The sequence below is a fragment of the Acomys russatus genome, chromosome 13 (genome assembly GCF_903995435.1).
Source record: "Acomys russatus chromosome 13, mAcoRus1.1, whole genome shotgun sequence".
NCBI lineage: Eukaryota > Metazoa > Chordata > Mammalia > Rodentia > Muridae > Acomys > Acomys russatus.
In genome coordinates this window covers 69,289,243-69,307,938 of record NC_067149.1, presented here as the reverse complement: position 1 = coordinate 69,307,938, position 18,696 = coordinate 69,289,243, and the positions used below count along the sequence as shown (strand labels likewise).

At 46.7% G+C, this 18,696-nt stretch overlaps 1 protein-coding gene across 2 annotated transcripts in view; it reads right to left on the bottom strand.

Annotated features, from left to right (window-relative positions):
* Ppfibp1 (PPFIA binding protein 1) overlaps positions 1 to 18,696 on the bottom strand; it is a 62,540-nt gene that overhangs the window by 10,401 nt on the left and 33,443 nt on the right. For both annotated transcript variants that reach the window (XM_051155607.1, XM_051155608.1), the window contains 6 exons: positions 10,111 to 10,223; positions 9,115 to 9,171; positions 7,386 to 7,449; positions 3,483 to 3,654; positions 767 to 914; positions 454 to 582 (listed from right to left, as the gene is read on the bottom strand). In XM_051155607.1, the coding sequence (XP_051011564.1) occupies positions 454 to 582; positions 767 to 914; positions 3,483 to 3,654; positions 7,386 to 7,449; positions 9,115 to 9,171; positions 10,111 to 10,223 (683 nt within the window). The remainder of the gene's footprint in view (positions 1 to 453; positions 583 to 766; positions 915 to 3,482; positions 3,655 to 7,385; positions 7,450 to 9,114; positions 9,172 to 10,110; positions 10,224 to 18,696) is intronic.

Sequence of the window (18,696 nt, the reverse complement as noted above, 5' to 3'; positions counted from 1 at the left end):
TAGGAACATGTGCCATGTCTTATTATGATGAGGGGAGGGAAGCAGAGCACGCGAGCCACAGCTCGAGGTCACCACAGCGAGGCCGAGAGAAGTCCAAGAAGCCTGAGTCTAGATCATTTCTTACCGTACCTACCCCCACTTGCAGTGCTGGGCCTGAGACCCAGGACCCCAACACAAGGTCTCCACTACTAAGCCACAAGCCCAACCCTTAGAACCATCTCCTAACCACTAGGCGGCCCCACCTTTACACAGCTCCGCCTTCAGACACTGCTCACATACTGATACCTATATAAAAACCCCAGCCCAGGAAGCCAGAAGCAGTGAAGTACACCTGTTCCTGACACCCCACATGCTCACACAGCCCTCACCCACACAATTGCCACCAACCACTGAAAAGCAGTGCCACTCTTTCCAGGCAGAGCAAAGTCATAGTGACATCACAGGCGTTCTTACCTGTTGGACTGTCCTAAGTCGCGAGACCAACCGAGCCTGGGGCCTGCAGTGGCTCTTGTTCCTCCTCTTTTGAATTCAGGCTCAGACATGTCATCTGGGTTGAACGTAGTTGACTGACTTCTCCTAAGTCTGAGGACAACACATATGGCCGTACATTAGACCCAGTATTAACCAAGGCCTGACTAGTTCATGAATCCCCTATCACTCTTCCTTCCAGAAAACCTTGGTGTCCACCCCCATCCCAACGTCCCACTATCCCCTGCACTGAGCGACACGAGCGACAGGCGCTGCCCCTGCCCGCCCTTCCACTTACTTCCCAAAGAGTCTCATGATGCCTCGGGACTTCTTTCTGGAGTCTGGGGATGGTGGAGACATCGGGAATGCACTGGTCCCCTGGGAACCTTTTGGCTGAGATGTCCCAGCCAAACCTAGGTGCTCGGCTGTTTCCTTCTCTGTCTCAGCTGTCCCGAGAATAGAATAAAGGCCATATAAGTACAACTAAGTACCAACTTAAGAAGTCCTTTTTGGGAGGTCTGCAAACCAGTGTTTTACAGAGTACAGAAATGTACATAAGTGCACATCCCTTAAGCTTACTCTCCCACATCGTTAATTAACTTAAAATCACCCTTTGAGGTAAAAAATGTACGGTAGAGCTTGGTGTGGTGGCGCACACTTGCAAACCCACGACCCTGAGGCTGACACAGGAGTGAATCTGAAAGAAGCTTGGCCTACAAAGTGAGACTCTCTCTTTAAGATAAAAAGTGTCTCAGGAGTGTTCTTTATTTGATGGCCATGAGTCTGTGATGAGACTGTCCCTCGTCTAGTGCCTGGTGCAGCCAGGCTCTTGCACCCACTTACATCACTGCCCCACTCTCCTGTCACAACTTGCTCCTAGAGCTGTGTTCTGCTGTTTCTTCTTTGCTCAGCACCCACTTTCTATTCTTTCTACATTCTAACCAACTCTGCTCCCCCCTCTTCAGGCTCTCAGGAGGCTCAGCTGGTCTAAGCTCAGCCGCGAAGGATGCCTTATCTTTACAGGCAGGTGGTATCAGAACCTGAGCCTCACCTCACTCGCCAGTCCCATACCCAAGTCCCAGTTTAATGTGCTAAGAACAAACCCACCAAATTCCCCTAAATACCTTCTCTCAAATTTTATTTGGCACGGAATTCAAACTCTATGTCATTTTCTTCTTAACTCTCCTGTTCCATTTAGTTCACACAGTTGCAAAGGAATAGCAGTTCTTTTTCAAGAAATAGGTCGCCAGGTATGGTGGGGCACGCCCATAATCCCAGCATCAGGAAGCCAATGCAAAAAGGTTTCAAGCTCGAGGACCCTGTCACAGCGCGTCTCTAGCTGTAAACCTAGTCTTTCTTAATTTGGCACTGAAAGAGAAGCATTCAAACTCGCCACTGCAGACTTCCACATATGCATGACAGCAACTGCCCACTCCTGGGACAGCAGCCACAAGCAAAGACAGGGCTATTGCTTTCCAAAGTGTGAGACTTTATGTTTTATCAAGAAAAAACAACACTTGGACGGGTGTGATGGCACATGCTTTAATCCCAGCACTCGGGAGGCAGAGGCAAGTGGATCGCTGTGAGTCTGAGGCCAGCCTGGTCTATAAAGCGAATCCAGGAACCCTGTCTCGAAAAACCAAAAAAACCAAAAACAAAAAAACCAACCAACCAACCAAAAACTCAAATAAGAAAAACAACACTTGTTCAAAAGAACAGGAAAGGTGTCTGAGAGGATCTGCAGGAGTTGCATTTTCTATGCAGAAGAGCTGGGACTACAGGTCACAACAAGCAGCACTGGCCAACAAGCGCCAACCACTGCCTGAGGAAGACAGCAGTCGGAAGCGGGTATCCACCTACAGGAGTTTAACTTATGCAGCCAGCCCTCACTGCAGCCGCTCCAGGCTCCACAGAGATGACACTGCTTCGCTAGGACACCCGGGGCATCTATCCACTCTCACCCCACAGCCACAAGGGTTATGGGTACCCTGAAAATGTTCCCAGCCCAACTGAAAGCAACATACTTTTTTTTTTTTTTTTTGAAGGCTTTCTTCACACTACTCCCCATGGGGGGACAGAATGAACTTCTCTTAAAAGCAGTGTGATGGAGGAGCCTCAGATCCCAAGTGAAGTCACCTGTCAGGACTAAGTATCACCAACTTCAAAGTAGTAAAATGTCCAGAATGTTCCCCTAAGTAAGTCAGCTCCTGCCTTGCAACAGACACGATTGGGGGAGGCTGAGATACGAACACATGGAGGAGGGAGATGGCTCAGTCGTGGCTGAGGGAGCTGGGATGCACAAAGCCAGCACATTCCAGCCGTGCACCCTGCACGCTGCAGAACATCTCCACAGAGCTGCTTACAAGGTGTCAATAGCACTGGTTAAAACAGCATGTAGGCTCAGAAGCAAAGGCTCTGTGGAGTCTGTTTTAGCCAAAGACGAAGGACTATTCTAGAAAAGACTACATTTTCTGATTGCGGCCAGCTATCTTGGTAGAGCTCAGATGCCAAGAGTGGAGAGTGAGAGTTAGATGGTTTGGGATCAGCACTGGTCAAAGCTGGCATGCAGGGTACGGTACCTAAGGTGGGTGCACTGGCACTTCGTTTACGGTCTTCAGGTATCCCAACAATGCACACAACACACGCAGGCCAATGGAGAAAACACAGGGGTGACAAAATGAGACAGATGAGACTCCTCCATGCAAGGCAAATGCCACAGGAGGAACGCACGCACCACACTGAGACTATACACACTGCATGCTGTCCTCCCACCGCCTCAGAGGGGAGACCGAGCAGCCGCAGGGTTAGGTCACTTTCGTGCTGCTGTTTCTAACACTGGGCAGAAGTAGGGTAAGAGCTGACTTATCTTTAGACTGCAAACTAAATCCAGTGAAGCATTTTTGCTAACTTTTCTCCCAAAGCATTCACCTGTATTTCTGACAATGAGGAAGACGGATTGCGTGGACCAAGCCTCTCCCTCTCCCCGAGGTCAGGGCCCAAGCATTGCCACATACCGAGATTGGGCGCACTTGCTGTCCTCTTGTTGCTTTTGATTTTAAAAAAGCCCCGGCCAAAGGAGGACCTGGCTTTTCGAGTGCCAAAGGGGTTGTCATCTATAGAGGCGTCGTGTCCTGGGACCTTGGGAGGCAGGGTCCCAAATGTGCGACTGTCGGTTGGAGCTTTATCCTGAGGGGTGATAAGGAGGTACTGAGTGTTAGGGTGCACTGTGCTTAGGACAGGCTGGACTCCAGTCCCTCGGCCGACGGCTGAAGTGACACATTGATCCCAGCACCATGTGGTACCTTAAAAAGCCTAAGAAGTAAACAACACTGCAATGAGCATGCCCTATTCTCATTTACAGTCAATACACTTGTCACTTTAAATATTTAAGACAGTTCAAAAACAATTAAAATGTATTTATCAGTTTTTCAAGACACGGAGTGAAGACACTGCATGCCAGGATGGCAGACTTATTTTTCTAGCAATTCTGATGCAGAGCTATGAGTGAGTTCACACTTTTAAATCACTAAGGCACGTCTACAAAGCAGGCAGTGGATAAGCACAGAGCAGTGAGGCGACACTCCTGGGCTACTCTACACATTCTCCTCCAAGAAGAAGGTACAACTGGCAACAATGTGCTTAGGACTTTTGTTTTTTGTTTGTTCAGGGTTTTGTTTTGTTTTCTTTTTTGAGACAGGGTTTCTCTGTGTAGCCCTGGCTGTCCTAGAACTCACTCTATAGACCAGGCTGGCCTCGAACTCACAGAGATCCGCCTGCCCCTGCCTCTGCTGGGATTACAGGAATGTGCCACCACGCCCACCGGGCTCTTGTTTTGAGCTTTCTGGCTCTGAGGCGGTAGGCTTATGAAGAACGTTCCATTGTTTTAGTATCCTGAGCGATGCTTCTGGATGCATTTCTTCTCTAGCACCCCCTGCGTTCTGCGTTTCTCTCACAGAGCTGGTGAACGGGCCAAAGGGATGACTGGCTCGACACCATCCACTGCTCACAGTAACCGGAAGTCTACACACACCATCTAGTCACGACTTACATCTTAACACTGACAAATCACTTTATTGAACGATAAGCTGAAAGGACCTGGTGACAGTTGTCTCATGCTGTACTGACCTTCTACCCACTGCAGAGCTTATACAGCTCATGATCAGAACCCAGGGGAGACCTGGGACACATGCTGAGGTCTGTTAGGATGCCATGCCTGCCCCTATAGACAAGAGCTGTATGGGACAAACAGCAGGTAACCTGAGGGCTTTTGGCAGGGCCTCAGGAAGGTACTACCACAGTGAAGATGATCAAATCACATGACATTAACATCCCAGAAGAACCGTGGGAATTATTCCCCTCTTCCACCATGTATACCCTGGGGATTAAACCTAGGCCATCAGGCTTGATGGCAAATGCTCCCTCATTATCACATTTTCTTTTCTTTTCTTTAACAATGTATTTATTTATTATGTATACAAAGTTCTGCCTGCATGTACACCTGCCTGCCAAAAGAGGGCACCAGATCTCATTATAGATGGTTGTGAGCCACCATGTGGTTGCTGGGAATTGAACTCAGGACCTCCGGAAGAGCAGACAGTGCTCTTGACCTCTGAGAGCCACCTCTCCAGCCCTCATTATTACATTTTCAAGCAATTCTCCCACCCCTGTTTCTTAGCAGCTATGTTGCAGTCTGTGGTTCTTACTCCCCTGTTTTTCTTTTTTTCTTTTTTTAATATTTATTTAGTAGTTATACAGTATTCTCTGTGCATGTACGCCTGCACACCAGAAGAGGGCACAAGATCACATTACAGATGGTTGCGAGCCACCATGTGGTTGCTGGGAATTGAACTCAGGACCTCTGGAAGAACAGACAGTGCTCTTAATCTCTGAGCCATCTCTCCAGCCCACTCCCCCTGCTTTTCTTTACAGCTTTACCGCTTCTGGATGTCACTAAATACACGTTTATGTTTGACAGGGCTTGGTATCTCACAGTCCTGTTCTGTTCTCTGAGTGGTTTTTGAAATGCATCTAGGACACGTGCCTGTCTACTTGTTTTCCAAGCTTCACACTAGCCCTTTATGATAGAGGATCAGCAAGGTAGGGATATTTCTGACGTGTGGGTGACACAGTCTCCATGCCACTGTTGCATGGACATTGCTTCAGGCGGTATGTGCATGCAGGGGCTTAACTGCTGTCAGGTAACGCTGTAATCATATGTACAGATGTGGTCTTCAGATCACAGGCTGCCAGCCTCTGGGCTCTGAGAGCTGTGGGGAGTCTTTTCGAGTAGTGGTCCATGTTATTTCCAGTTCCCTGTTTGCATCTCCGATGACTTGGAGAAGAAAAGGCATTTGGAAAATCCAGAGAACCAAACAGTGCCAAGACTAGGCTAGAGTTTCAAGAGTAGTCCACAGCAGAGACCAGGATGGCCTTGGCTGAGACTTCCAGCTTCCCCCAAAGCTTCTGGTGGCCTCTGCTCTGTGCCCTGGGTTGCATCCAGGCTCTGAGCAGCAGGTCTGCAGTAACAGGATGTAGCCCACTTAGCTCCTCGAGGCCAGCAGAGCCTCCAATATGCTAAGTAGACGGTCCTCCAGGAAAAGCCTCCGCGTTCCTACTAATGCCGGCAGGGGATGTCCAAGTTGGCTTGGACAGAGACGAAGAGGAGAAAGCAGGCAGTGGATCACCCACACACAGGCAACATCACGGGGAGGAGAGGTGGCCAGTGTGCTGCAGAGCACGGCCACAGGCTTGCTTGACTTTTTGTGGTGTTTTAAAAGGGTGTGTAAATGCGCGCGTGTGCGTGCGCACGCGCACGTGTATGTATGTTTAGATCACAAAAGGATGTTGGGTCTCTGGGAGCTGGAGTTTCAGGAGTTTGTGACCTGGGTGCTGGGTTTAGATCTTAAAATTAACTTCTGTTTAGAGAGGGTCTCACTCTGTAGACCAGGCTGGCCTCAGACTCACAGAGATCTGCTTGTCTCTGCCTCCCAAGTGCTGGGATTAAAAGTGTGACCATGCCCAGCTGAAAATTAACTTTACAGAAAGATGTATGTATGCATATACGTATGATGTGTTTTATGTATGTTGGTGTGTTGTCTTCATGTATATCTGCACAGAAGAAGAGGGCACTGGGTCCCATGGGATTGAAGCCATAGGTTATAAACTGCCATGTGGGAGCTGGGGATTGAATTCAGGATCTCTGGAGAAGCACTGAGTCATCCGAGAGCCCTCAGAATTCACTTCTTAAAATAAACAGTTGGGTGGTATTTAGCACTTCTCTGAATTGTAACCACCCCTCCAGTTCCAAAACACCACACCCTCCTAGAGCCGCAGCCCCTGAGTGCCCTTGCCCCACCCTCCTCTATTCACTGCGGCCTCCTCTGCAGGCAAAGCCACGCTGCACACCTCCTGGCTGGCTTTCTGCACCTAACCTAATGCCACAGAGGCTCTGACAGCCTAGGTCCCCTGCAGTGGGGACACTTACTCAACTTAAGAAGCTACCTCTGAATGCTTCTGCGTGGGCCCCCTTCCCCGCTCACAGGCAGTGACAGCCCAGGCAGACTGCCATCAAACCTCTTACACACTCGGCTGCCACACACACTCTTACAACAAGCAGCCGTCGACATCACCCTGCGCCACAGAGCCTCAGTCGCGCTCATTTCCCACAGTGCCCACGAGCCTCAGCCTTCTGCTTATGTATTTTCAGTCTTTTATACACACTCTTGGATCTGCACCACGGTAGCCAGTGACTTCCCATCAGAGAAACCATAATGTCTTGCTAAAAATGAGTGTTTGCTGTGTGAAAAAATGGGGCCGATGAAAATCTAAGTCTTCAGTATTTTCTTCTAAGGATAACAAGGGGGAAGGGGAAAAAGTGTGTGTGGGCCACAAAACCAAAACCATCCCACAGAACTCACCATGCCATCTGATGTCTCTTTCTTCAGATGTCCCAGGCTGCTGGATTTTTGCAGACTTGAAGTTCTAGAAACAGAATAATGATAATCAGGGTTAATAGAAAGCTCACTCTGGTGCCTGCATCTAAGCAGACCGTCTTAGAAGCAAACTAAAAACTGTCTGGAGGTTGAGCCTTGGTAATAAAAGAAGATCTAGATCCAGGCAGACACTTATGTGCTTAAGTAAATTGCAGCGTTTAGTTCTGTAAGAGCAGGGTGGCTAACTGTCGTGCCAATAACACAAACTGTCCCACACATGTCACAGTAGCTGGAAAAACACTTACAACTGCCCTGGCCGTACAGTGTTCTCCATGGACAGTGGCACTTACACATCTGCGCCAGGAACTTCATAGACGCTCATGCCCTGTTTAAATCTAATCTGCCTACTGAAAGAATGAAAATTTACTTTTCTTTCAAAGAGGAATAAATTTTCTGAATCTGGCAAAGCAAGTCACTTAATAGTTCTGATCAAAGCATAAGAAGGCAGGTTTTGTGGGGCACGCCTGTAATTTCAGTACTCAAGAGACAAGTCAGAATTGCCTGAATATCTGAGATCAGCCTGGGCTAGCAAGATGAAGCCTGTCTCCAAAAATGAGAAAAAAAGGAGGGAAGGACAGAAATAATGAGGGGAGAAGGGAAGGAAAGAGGAAAGAAAGGAGATGGGAGGCAGGGAAGGACAGAGGGAAGTTAGGAGTGAGGGAAAGAGGGAGGGAGGGAGAGGGGGAGGGAGGGAGAAAGGGAGGGAGAGAGGGAGGGAGGGACGGAGGAAAGAGGGAAGAAGGTTGGGATGGAGGGAAGGAGGGAGGGAAGGAGGGAAGGAAGAAAGGAAAGTGCACTAGAGGAATCCTTTATTACCACAGTAATTTATTTGCTAGCCTAGGAAGGCAGGAGGAGCCTGTAAATCAGAGAAATTCTCTTTCACATGATTAGTGTTCATGTGGTATTACTCAAAACTAGATGTGCAAATATAGGCCCAGTTTCAAAAAAAATGGGGGACTGGGGGTGTGCTGGGGGGCTGAGTGTGTCCCGGGGGCTGAGTGTGTGCCGAGGGCTGGGCGTGTGCGGGGGGGGGGGGGGGGGCTGGGAGTGTACTTCAGTGCCAGAGTGTGCTTGGCATGTAAGGGCCTGAGGCCTGACCCCAGCAACGCAGGATAAAAAAGGAAGGCAAAGCAGAGAAACAGGCTGAAGAAGGAATGTGTTTACTCCAAAACAAAACAAAACAAAACAAACTGTCTAGAACAACTATGCAAAGTTTAAAAGGCATCTCTGTAGCATTTATGTAAGTCATCAGTCGTACTGACTGCCCAAACCACGAAGAGTGACAGAGAAACAGAAACATCTCATCCGAGCTCTGTTCTGAAAATAGGTTTTCCTGGTTGTTTTGGGGCTTTCCTAATCTAATCCAGACTCTGACTTGGACAAGCATTTGCATTCGTCCAGTTTATTAAACTGTAAGTGCAGAGAGCAGCCCTGCCAGCTCTCACATTCGCTGGGATTCTTTTCTGTTGGAATTTAAAAAAAAAAAAAAAAAAAGTACTAATTGGCACAAAAATGAAACAAAAGTGCTGAACTTCAAATGAAATGTGATGAGGGAGACTAACAATCTACAAACACTAGGCGCGAGATGTGGGGGAACAGACCCTCACTTTTTGAAGCCTTGAGCACACCTCACATTCAACAATATATGACTTACGAAACACCATCACACAGCGAGACTTCAGCGGCAGCATCCAGGACTGCTTTTCCATCACTGAAATATATTTTTAAAAAAGCACTCGTTAATGTCATGAATTGAAAACCACACAGACATTGCTGGGCTTACAATGGTGAAGTCCCAGAGAGCCCACAGGAAGCTCAAATCAGTGTTGAGTCAAAAGTGTATTTTGAAGCCGGTCTTGGTGGTGCACGCCTTTAATCCCAGCACCTGGGAGGCAGAGGCAGGTGGATCGCTGTGAGTTCAAGGCCAGCCTGGTCTACAAAGTGAGTCCAGGACAGCCATGGCTAACACAGAGAAACCCTGTCTCAAACAACAACAACAACAACAACAACAACAAAAGTCTCTTTGGCTTAATCTACCAAAAACACAGCTTGGTCTGGTCTACCTTATCCGTATTTATGGCACCCTACTAGCTTATAGCTGGGCAAAATCTCTCCCACAAAGGGCATGTGACTACCTTGTACCTGTCAAAAGCCATAGCAAAACTGAAACATGGCCACACTTACAGCCAAAAAAAAAAAAAAAATCACAGGTCAGGCTACCATAGGTAGTAGGGCTGTCTGTATATAAGTCAACAGAAATGTTTAAAAAAAAATAGTGCAAAGAAAGCTATTTCTACTTCCAAACATTTTCTTAAGCCTAATTCCGGTTTAGGTAATTAATTTGAGAATTTTCTGGCAAAACATGTTTGCCTATGGAGAAATGACCGTGCCCCTGTTGTGTTGACTCCCCGCACCAAGTGTGCCTGCCCTGCTTTTCACCTTTGTTAACAGTCAACCCAAGCTCCTTAGAGGCCGCTAACGTCAATCCTCACGTCCCCAGGGCCCTCCTGTCACCTCCTGATCATGCCTTTCATGTCATCACAATGCTGCTGAAAGCCATGTCTGTAAATCAGTGTGACGCGCCTTTAGTTTTGGTTGCTCTATTTCTCTGCACATTTATATTAGCAATGTTAGTCCATAAATTACATACTTCTCTTCAAATGAGGTCTCAGGCTTATCGGTAGGCAACTTGGATATTTCAGAAGTTTCCAGACTCACAGACGGTGGCACTAGTGAAGGGGCTTGAAAGATGCTAGTGTGAAACTGAAAAAAATAAAAGTAAGTAAAAAGAAAATCAGTCAACAAGCAAAACACAGGCCACAGAGTAACAAAACATACCAGAATCGGTCCACCTAACATACACCTGTGCTTAGAACTCTGTCCTTGTGTTTATAACAGTTCAGAACAGAAACACCTGGAAAAGAAGTGTTAGTGAGAGGAAACACTGTGGAGAAAGGGGATTAAATTTGGTTCTAAGATAGCAAGTATCCTGAATAAGAAAGTTCCTTACACCACAAGAAGTGCTGCATTCCGATGATGTAAACAGCCATGGCGTGCCAGCACCAAGGCACAGGCTCCTCAGCATGAGCACAGGTAAAGCAAGCACTGCACGCATCCTTACGTCTACCATGAGCCTAACACACAGCTGACAGCATGTGAGAGGCCGCACTCACATTCGCCATTACAAGATGGCGCTGACATCCTGTGTCCCAAACTGGTAAACAAGTAATCTGCGCATGTGCGAAGGAACTTTCCACTTGTTGTGCTCTGCCTCTCCCGTGGCGTCATATCGCCTGATGAGTAACAGCCAATCAGGGACTGACACATCCTAAGCGGAGAACAGTTTCCTATATAAGGGATGGGTTTCTGCTGTTTGGGGTCTCCATTTTACTTGTCGTAAGCTTATGCTCTCCCTCTTAAGACGCATTAAAGCTTTACTGCAGAAGGATCCTGTGTGTGCAGCGTCGTTCTTGCTGGCAAGACGGTAACGCAAGTCACATCTGGTGCCGAAACCCGGGAAATTGACCACACCATCATCAGCACCTTCGGAGACCCCTTGACTTCAAGGAGGATTCAGAACTGCAGGGATAGGTAAGTTCGGAGAGGTATGCATATTTCTGAATTTCTTGGGCCGATTCTAGGAGTGATATTTTTTATTTTTTTACTTGTAAAAAATTGCCTAGAGGATGACAATTGCAAGAGGGCAGTAGAGGAAGGACAGGTCGCCCTAGAGGAAGTTCAGGATAGCATGTCAGAAACCGAACGTAGTGAGAGGTTGGGTGTGCGCAAGAAAAGGGATACCCGTAAAAGGAAAGAAGCTAAAAACCCTCCTGTAAAAGGAGTGCAGTCCCCTGATTCCCCAGAAGGGACATCACAAGGACTTTACCCATTAAGGGAACTTGAGGCATTAAATATTGATAGCTCTGCAAGCTCTAGCCCCAGTGCCTCTGACAATGAGGCTCTTGATTCAGAGGAAGAAGCAGAGTTAGAGGAGGAGGCAGCCAAATATGAGGAGGAGAGATACTACCCAGACGAACGAGGAAATAATAAAAAACCCTCCCATAACTCCTCTCATAGGGTAACACCCACCGCTCCTCCACTCTACAAACTGTGGTCTGGATTTTCCTTTTGGCTGGAAAAGATTCGTAAAAAATTACACAATTTTTTTCCTGTTTTTGAAACAGAGAACGGGGGACGAGTACATGCCCCCATCGAATATAACCTAATTAAAGAATTGGCTGAGTCTGTCCGCAAATACGGGGTTAATGCAAATTTTACCCTGGTAATGTTGGATAGAATTGGCACTGGCACCTTAACTCCTTCTGATTGGCAGATGGTAGCAAAAGCCGCACTTCCAGACATGGGTCAATACATGGAATGGAGGGCTCTCTGGTATGAGGCCACTCAAACACAAGCCCAGGCCAATGCTCTTGCCCTTACTCCTGAACAGAGAAACTGGACCTTTGACTTGTTGACAGGTCAAGGTCAATTTACTGTGAATCAGACAAATTACCACTGGGGAGCCTATGCTCAAATTTCACAGACAGCTATTAAAGCCTGGAAAGCGCTTTCTAAAAAAGGGGAGGCTAATAGGCGCCTTACAAAAATTATTCAGGGCCCTGAGGAATCGTTTTCCGATTTTTGTGGCCAGAATGACAGAAGCAGCAGGACGTATCTTTGGAGATGTTGAGCAGGTGGAACCTTTTATTGAACAGTTGATATTTGAACAAGCCACTCAAGAGTGCAGAGCCGCCATAGCTCCTAGAAAAAATAAGGGCTTACAAGATTGGCTCAGAGTGTGTAGAGACCTCGGAGGACCGCTTACTAATGCGGGCCTAGCAGCTGCTATCCTCCAGTCTCAAAAACGCCCTGCTGGTAAAACCAACCAGAGGACTTGCTATAACTGTGGCAAGCCTGGACATTTTAAAAAGGACTGCAAAAACTCAAACAGAAGGGGAGAAACACCGACTCTCTGCAACCGTTGTGGCAAAGGATATCATAAGACTAGCCAATGCCGCTCGGTGAGAGATGTGCAGGGGAGACTCCTCCCACCTATTAACAATCAAACTGTCGATAACAGCCAGGCTACCGACGCGCCAAAAAACGGGCCGTCGGGCCCTCGGTCCCAGGGCCCTCAAAGATATGGGAACCGGTTTGTCAAAGCCCAGGAGGACAACAGAGACACGGCTCAGGACACTCTACAAGAGTGGACCTGCGTGCCGCCTCCGACTTCTTACTAATGCCACAAATGAATATCCAACCAGTTCCTACAGAGACCATTACACCTTTGCCTCAAGGAACTGTCGGCCTCATACTGGGTCGAGGCATACTTACCTTACAAGGCTTAATAGTGTATCCTGGAATCGTAGATAATCAACACTCTACAGAGATTCAAATTTTATGTTCTAGTCCAAAAGGAGTTTTCTCAATTTCAAAAGGGGACAGAATTGCTCAATTGTTACTCCTCCCTGATATAGGAGGAGGATCCTCTAGACCAAATGTTGCCAAAATGGGCTCTTCAGGCAACGATTCGGCTTACTTGATGATCCCTCTAAATGAGAGACCCAGGCTCCATTTAAAAATTAATGGCAAAGCATTTGAGGGCATTCTAGATACGGGAGCAGATGAAAGCATAATTTCTTCTCATTGGTGGCCCAAAGCATGGCCCATAACCCAATCATCTCATGCCTTACAAGGTCTGGGCTACCAATCCTGTCCTTCGATTAGCTCTGTGGTCCTAACATGGGAAACTTCCGAAGGTCAACGGGGAAAATTCATACCGTACGTACTTCCTCTCCCAGTTAATTTATGGGGAAGGGATGTTATGCAACATATGGGCTTGACCCTATCAAATGAGTATGCCCCTCCTGAAAGATATTCACCACAAGCAAAGGGTATCATGCTAAAAATGGGGTATAAAACGGGAAAAGGATTAGGTAAGCAAGAACAAGGGAGAACCGAACCCATCTCACCTGCAGGAAACCAAAGCAAACAGGGTTTGGGTTTTTCCTAGGGGCCATTGAGGCAGCACGACCTATACCTTGGAAAACAGAGGACCCTGTATGGGTTCCTCAATGGCCCCTGTCCTCTGAAAAATTAGAAGCAGTGACTCAACTAGTAAAAGAACAATTAAATTTGGGTCACATTGAACCATCCACATCTCCATGGAATACTCCAATTTTTGTGATTAAGAAAAAATCAGGTAAATGGAGATTGTTACATGATTTGAGAGCCATTAATGAACAAATGAATATGTTTGGCCCCGTACAAAGAGGTCTTCCTATGTTATCTGCCTTGCCCAAGGGCTGGAACTTAATTATTGTGGATATTAAAGATTGCTTTTTTTCCATACCTTTATTTCCCAAAGATAGGCCTAGATTTGCTTTTACCATTCCCTCGATTAATCACGCAGAGCCTGATAAGCGCTATCAATGGAAGGTTCTGCCACAAGGAATGACTAATAGTCCTACCATGTGTCAGCTTTATGTGCAAGAGGCACTGCTGCCGCTACGGAGGCAATATCCTTTATTAATTTTGCTTCATTATATGGATGACATCCTTTTATGCCATAAGGACATGACAATGCTTCAAAAGGCCTATTCTTCTTTACTAAAAACTTTAGAACAATGGGGACTACATGTGGCCACAGATAAAGTACAAATTGCAGATACTGGACAATTCCTGGGATCTATAGTGTCCCCTACAAAAATTGTGCCTCAGAAGGTAGAAATAAGAAGAGATCATCTCCGTACTTTAAACTATTTTCAAAAGTTGTTAGGAGATGTTAATTGGCTCCGACCTTTCTTAAAAATTCCTACTGCTGAATTAAAGCCTTTGTTTGACATCTTGGAGGGAGACTCTCATATCTCCTCTCCCAGGAATCTTACTCCTGCAGGCAGCCAAGCCCTACAAAAGGTGGAAATAGCTTTACAAAATGCACAATTGCAATGCGTGGACAATACGTGGCCTTTTGATTTATGTGTCTTTAAGACATATCAGCTGCCAACTGCGGTGTTATGGCAAGAGGGACCATTATTATGGATCCATCCAAATGCTTCTGCTAAAATTATAAATTGGTATCCCAATGCTATTGCACAACTAGCCCTTAGGGGACTAAAGGCCGCAATCACCCATTTTGGACAGGAGCCCAGACTTCTGATTGTACCATACACTGCTGCACAGCTTCAAACCATGGCGGCTACTTCCAATGATTGGGCTGTTTGGATTACCTCCTTTTCAGGACGAATTGACAATCATTACCCAAAACATCCTATCTTACAATTTGCATTAAATCAAGCTGTGGTGTTTCCACAAATGACCGTTAAGTCCCCACTTAAAGATGGAATAATAGTATATACAGATGGTTCAAAAACTGGAATTGGTGCCTATGTGGTTAATGATAAGATAATGACTAAAGATTACCAAGAAACCTCACCTCAAATAGTAGAATGTTTGGTAGTTTTAGAGGTTTTAAGGATCTTTCCCGAGCCTTTAAATATTGTATCAGATTCCTATTATGTGGTTAATGCTGTTATTTATTGGAGGCCGCGGGAATCATTAAGTCCTCTAGTAAAGTCGCCTCTATTTTTCAGCAAATACAATTGGCCTTACAAAATAGAAAAACACCCATATATATTACCCATGTCAGGGCACATTCGGGCCTACCAGGTCCAATGTCCCGGGGCAATGACTTGGCTGATAAGGCCACTCGGCTTATAGCCACTGCACTGTCCTCCCAGGCGGATGCAGCAAAAATTTTTCATCAGCACTTTCATGTGACGGCTGAAACTCTCCGCCGCCGCTTTGCTATAACTAGAAAAGAAGCTAGAGACATTGTGACTCAATGTAAAAATTGTTGTGAATTTTTGCCTACACCCCATGTAGGGATAAACCCACGGGGCGTAAGACCTTTACAAATCTGGCAAATGGATGTCACGCATGTCTCTTCCTTTGGTAAACTTCAGTATCTACATGTTTCCATTGATACATGCTCAGGCATTATATTTGCCACACCACTTACGGGTGAAAAGGCCTCACATGTGATACAGCATTGCCTTGAAGCATGGAGTGCTTGGGGAATGCCTAAAATTCTCAAAACTGATAATGGACCTGCATACACCTCACAAAAATTTCAACAGTTCTGTCATCAGATGAATGTGACTCATCTGACTGGCCTTCCCTACAACCCTCAAGGACAAGGGATTGTAGAACGTGCACACCGCACACTCAAATCTTATTTAATAAAGCAAAAAAGGGGAATAGAGAGCGTTCTTCCCTCGGTACCAAGAGTGGCCATTTCCATGGCACTCTTTACCCTAAATTTTTTAAATCTAGATGATAAAGGCCATACTGCGGCAGAAAGACACTATTTAGAGCCCAGCAGGCCAAAAGAAATGGTCAAATGGAAGGATGTTCTGAGTAACAAATGGAAAGGACCGGATCCTATTCTTATAAGATCCAGGGGAGCTGTGTGCGTTTTTCCACAGGATGAAGACAATCCGTTTTGGGTACCAGAAAGACTTACCAGAAAAATCCAGACGGTTCCAAAAGATGCTGATACTCAGCCTGGTGATGACCCAAGTGATAATAACAAAGGGGGAACAATGCTGGGGGATCATGTCAACATTCCCACTCCCGATGCCGAATTAGACAACAGAATTCGAGCAAACATTAAGAGAATTAAGAACTGCCATCATTCAAGTTAATTCCACACGCCTAGATCTGTCGCTTACAGAGGGACTTTCATCATGGATATCTTCGGCTTTCTCCTTCTTTAAGGAATGGGTTGGGGTTGGATTATTTGGAGCTGCGATCTGCTGTGGGTTAGTGTTGACCCTATGGTTGGTCTGTAAACTCAGGGCTCAAACAAAAAGAGACAAGGTGGTTATTGCCCAAGCACTTGCAGCAGTAGAAAGTGGGACCTCCCCTGATATATGGCTATCCATGCTTAAGCAGTAAGTCGCTGGCTGCTCAGCTCCTGCACCCTCAGAGTCTCAGCTCATTGCACGAGGTGGAGTGAGTAAGTTTCAGCAGCCCTGGAGAGTTGCATAATGAGGCATTACAGTAAAATGGCTCTGCGACAATATGAGCTATTTACCTCTGTCTCCACTCTCTTTAATGGGTGTCTTATTGCTTCCTAAATAAAGGAATAGGGGGAGATGGCGGCTTGGCGGGCAGCCTTTAAGTCCTAAAAAAGGGCAACGAGTTTTCTCTCTCTCTCTTTCTTCTCTCTGCGTGGCCTTTGCACTCGACTGGGCCTAGTTGCCATTGCACGTCGAAAGGCACCCTATATCTACGTGCACCCAGTGGCCGTTGCACCCCGCGGGAAAAATTGCCCATTGCATGCGGGATGGCACTGAGTGGTACCTCTAAAATGGTCCTCGATCAGTTGGTCCAGAGTCATGCTCCAGCCTTGATCGGACCATTTCCTTTTCCTAAGCTCATTGGCCATACAACAAACTGTAGCGAGCTGCGAACCCGATGTGGCGCCAGTTTTCACCTATTCTTTTAGTTAGGCCTTTAATTAAAAGAGAAGGGGGAGATGTGAGAGGCCGCACTCACATTCGCCATTACAAGATGGCGCTGACATCCTGTGTCCCAAACTGGTAAACAAGTAATCTGCGCATGTGCGAAGGAACTTTCCACTTGTTGTGCTCTGCCTCTCCTGTGGCGTCATATCGCCTGATGAGTAACAGCCAATCAGGGACTGACACATCCTAAGCGGAGAACAGTTTCCTATATAAGGGATGGGTTTCTGCTGTTTGGGGTCTCCATTTTACTTGTCGTAAGCTTATGCTCTCCCTCTTAAGACGCATTAAAGCTTTACTGCAGAAGGATCCTGTGTGTGCAGCGTCGTTCTTGCTGGCGAGACGGTAACGCGAGTCACAACAGCATGCTGGTTAATGACTGTTCAATGTGTGAACAAGTCGGCAACACTCATGCACCGTAACTGACGAGCAATGCACTAATGTCGGTTAGAATGCACTCTGGTTACCACTAACAGCAACACTGTGGAAACAGTGAAATGTGGGCACCATTTTCTCAAAGACCTCTGGGTCCCAGGGCTGGAGCCCTAAGCTTTCTAATACTGAGGATTTCTGGTAATGTGTGACAACTGGGGCCCAGAGTGTGATCGGCATGGGGGGCTTGTTGGTCTGATGTATTTTGATGCTAATTAATAAAAGGCCATTACACCTGGGCAGGGCAAATGAGCTAGGCATAGCTAAGGTTCCCCGGCTTGGGGAGACAGAGAGGATCCTGGGAAGAAGGAGAGGAAGAGAGACCTGAGGAGAAAAAGGCTGCACCATCATGGGTGAGGTGGAGGAGAAGCACATGGCCGGCATGGATGGAGGATTTGGCCCAGATGAAGAATCCCAATATGGGATTATGGATGGGAGGCAGCAGGGCAGAAATTATTAGAAGCAGACTGCATGGGACTGGGGCAGGTACTATGGGAAGTAGTTTAGAGGATTAATGTCTGCCCTGCCTCAGGTTAACTATGGCTATTTTAAACTATAACAGCCATCTGTGTCTTGATTGATTGCTAGCAGGTTAGAAAATGCTGCTGTAACAATAATTATAGGCCTGATAATAAACATTATTAGGCTGTACTGGTAAATTGACAACAACAGGAACTCACAGAGAAAACACTTTACAATTATTCAGTGAAGTCCAAGCCTGCCGATCACTGGGCCCTTCATTTAATTATGTGCAGTGTGGGCTAGCAACGTCAGTGTCTCACACCTAGCTATGTTCCCAGCCACACTTACTTTCTTTCCTCTCTATATACTTTTTGTTAATAATTTTTAAATTAAAATTTAATACTAATATTCCTCCTTCCCCTTTCTACCCCCAGCCCCCCAGTATCTTCCTTTGCTTGATGCCCTAACTCATGACCTCTTTTTCTAACTCTCTGTTTGGTCACAGTCATCTATGTAGCCCAGGCTGGCCATGAGCTCAGCCGATGATGAGATTACAGGTGTGCACCCAGCACTCCTGCACTGCCTAGCTGCTTACCCCTCGGTGAGCCTGGTAAAGACACGTAGTGAATACACACAGGCCAGGTAAAGACACGTAGTGAACACACACACGCCTGTGCCAACTACTCAGCAACAATTCGCCTTAGCCACACTCCACCACACACAACTCAGGTCTGCCTCTGAGCTCCCAGGAAGCAATGAACCCCACTCTGTGAGTTTTGCCTGTTACTGAGCAGTGGCACCATGGAAGCTCAGAG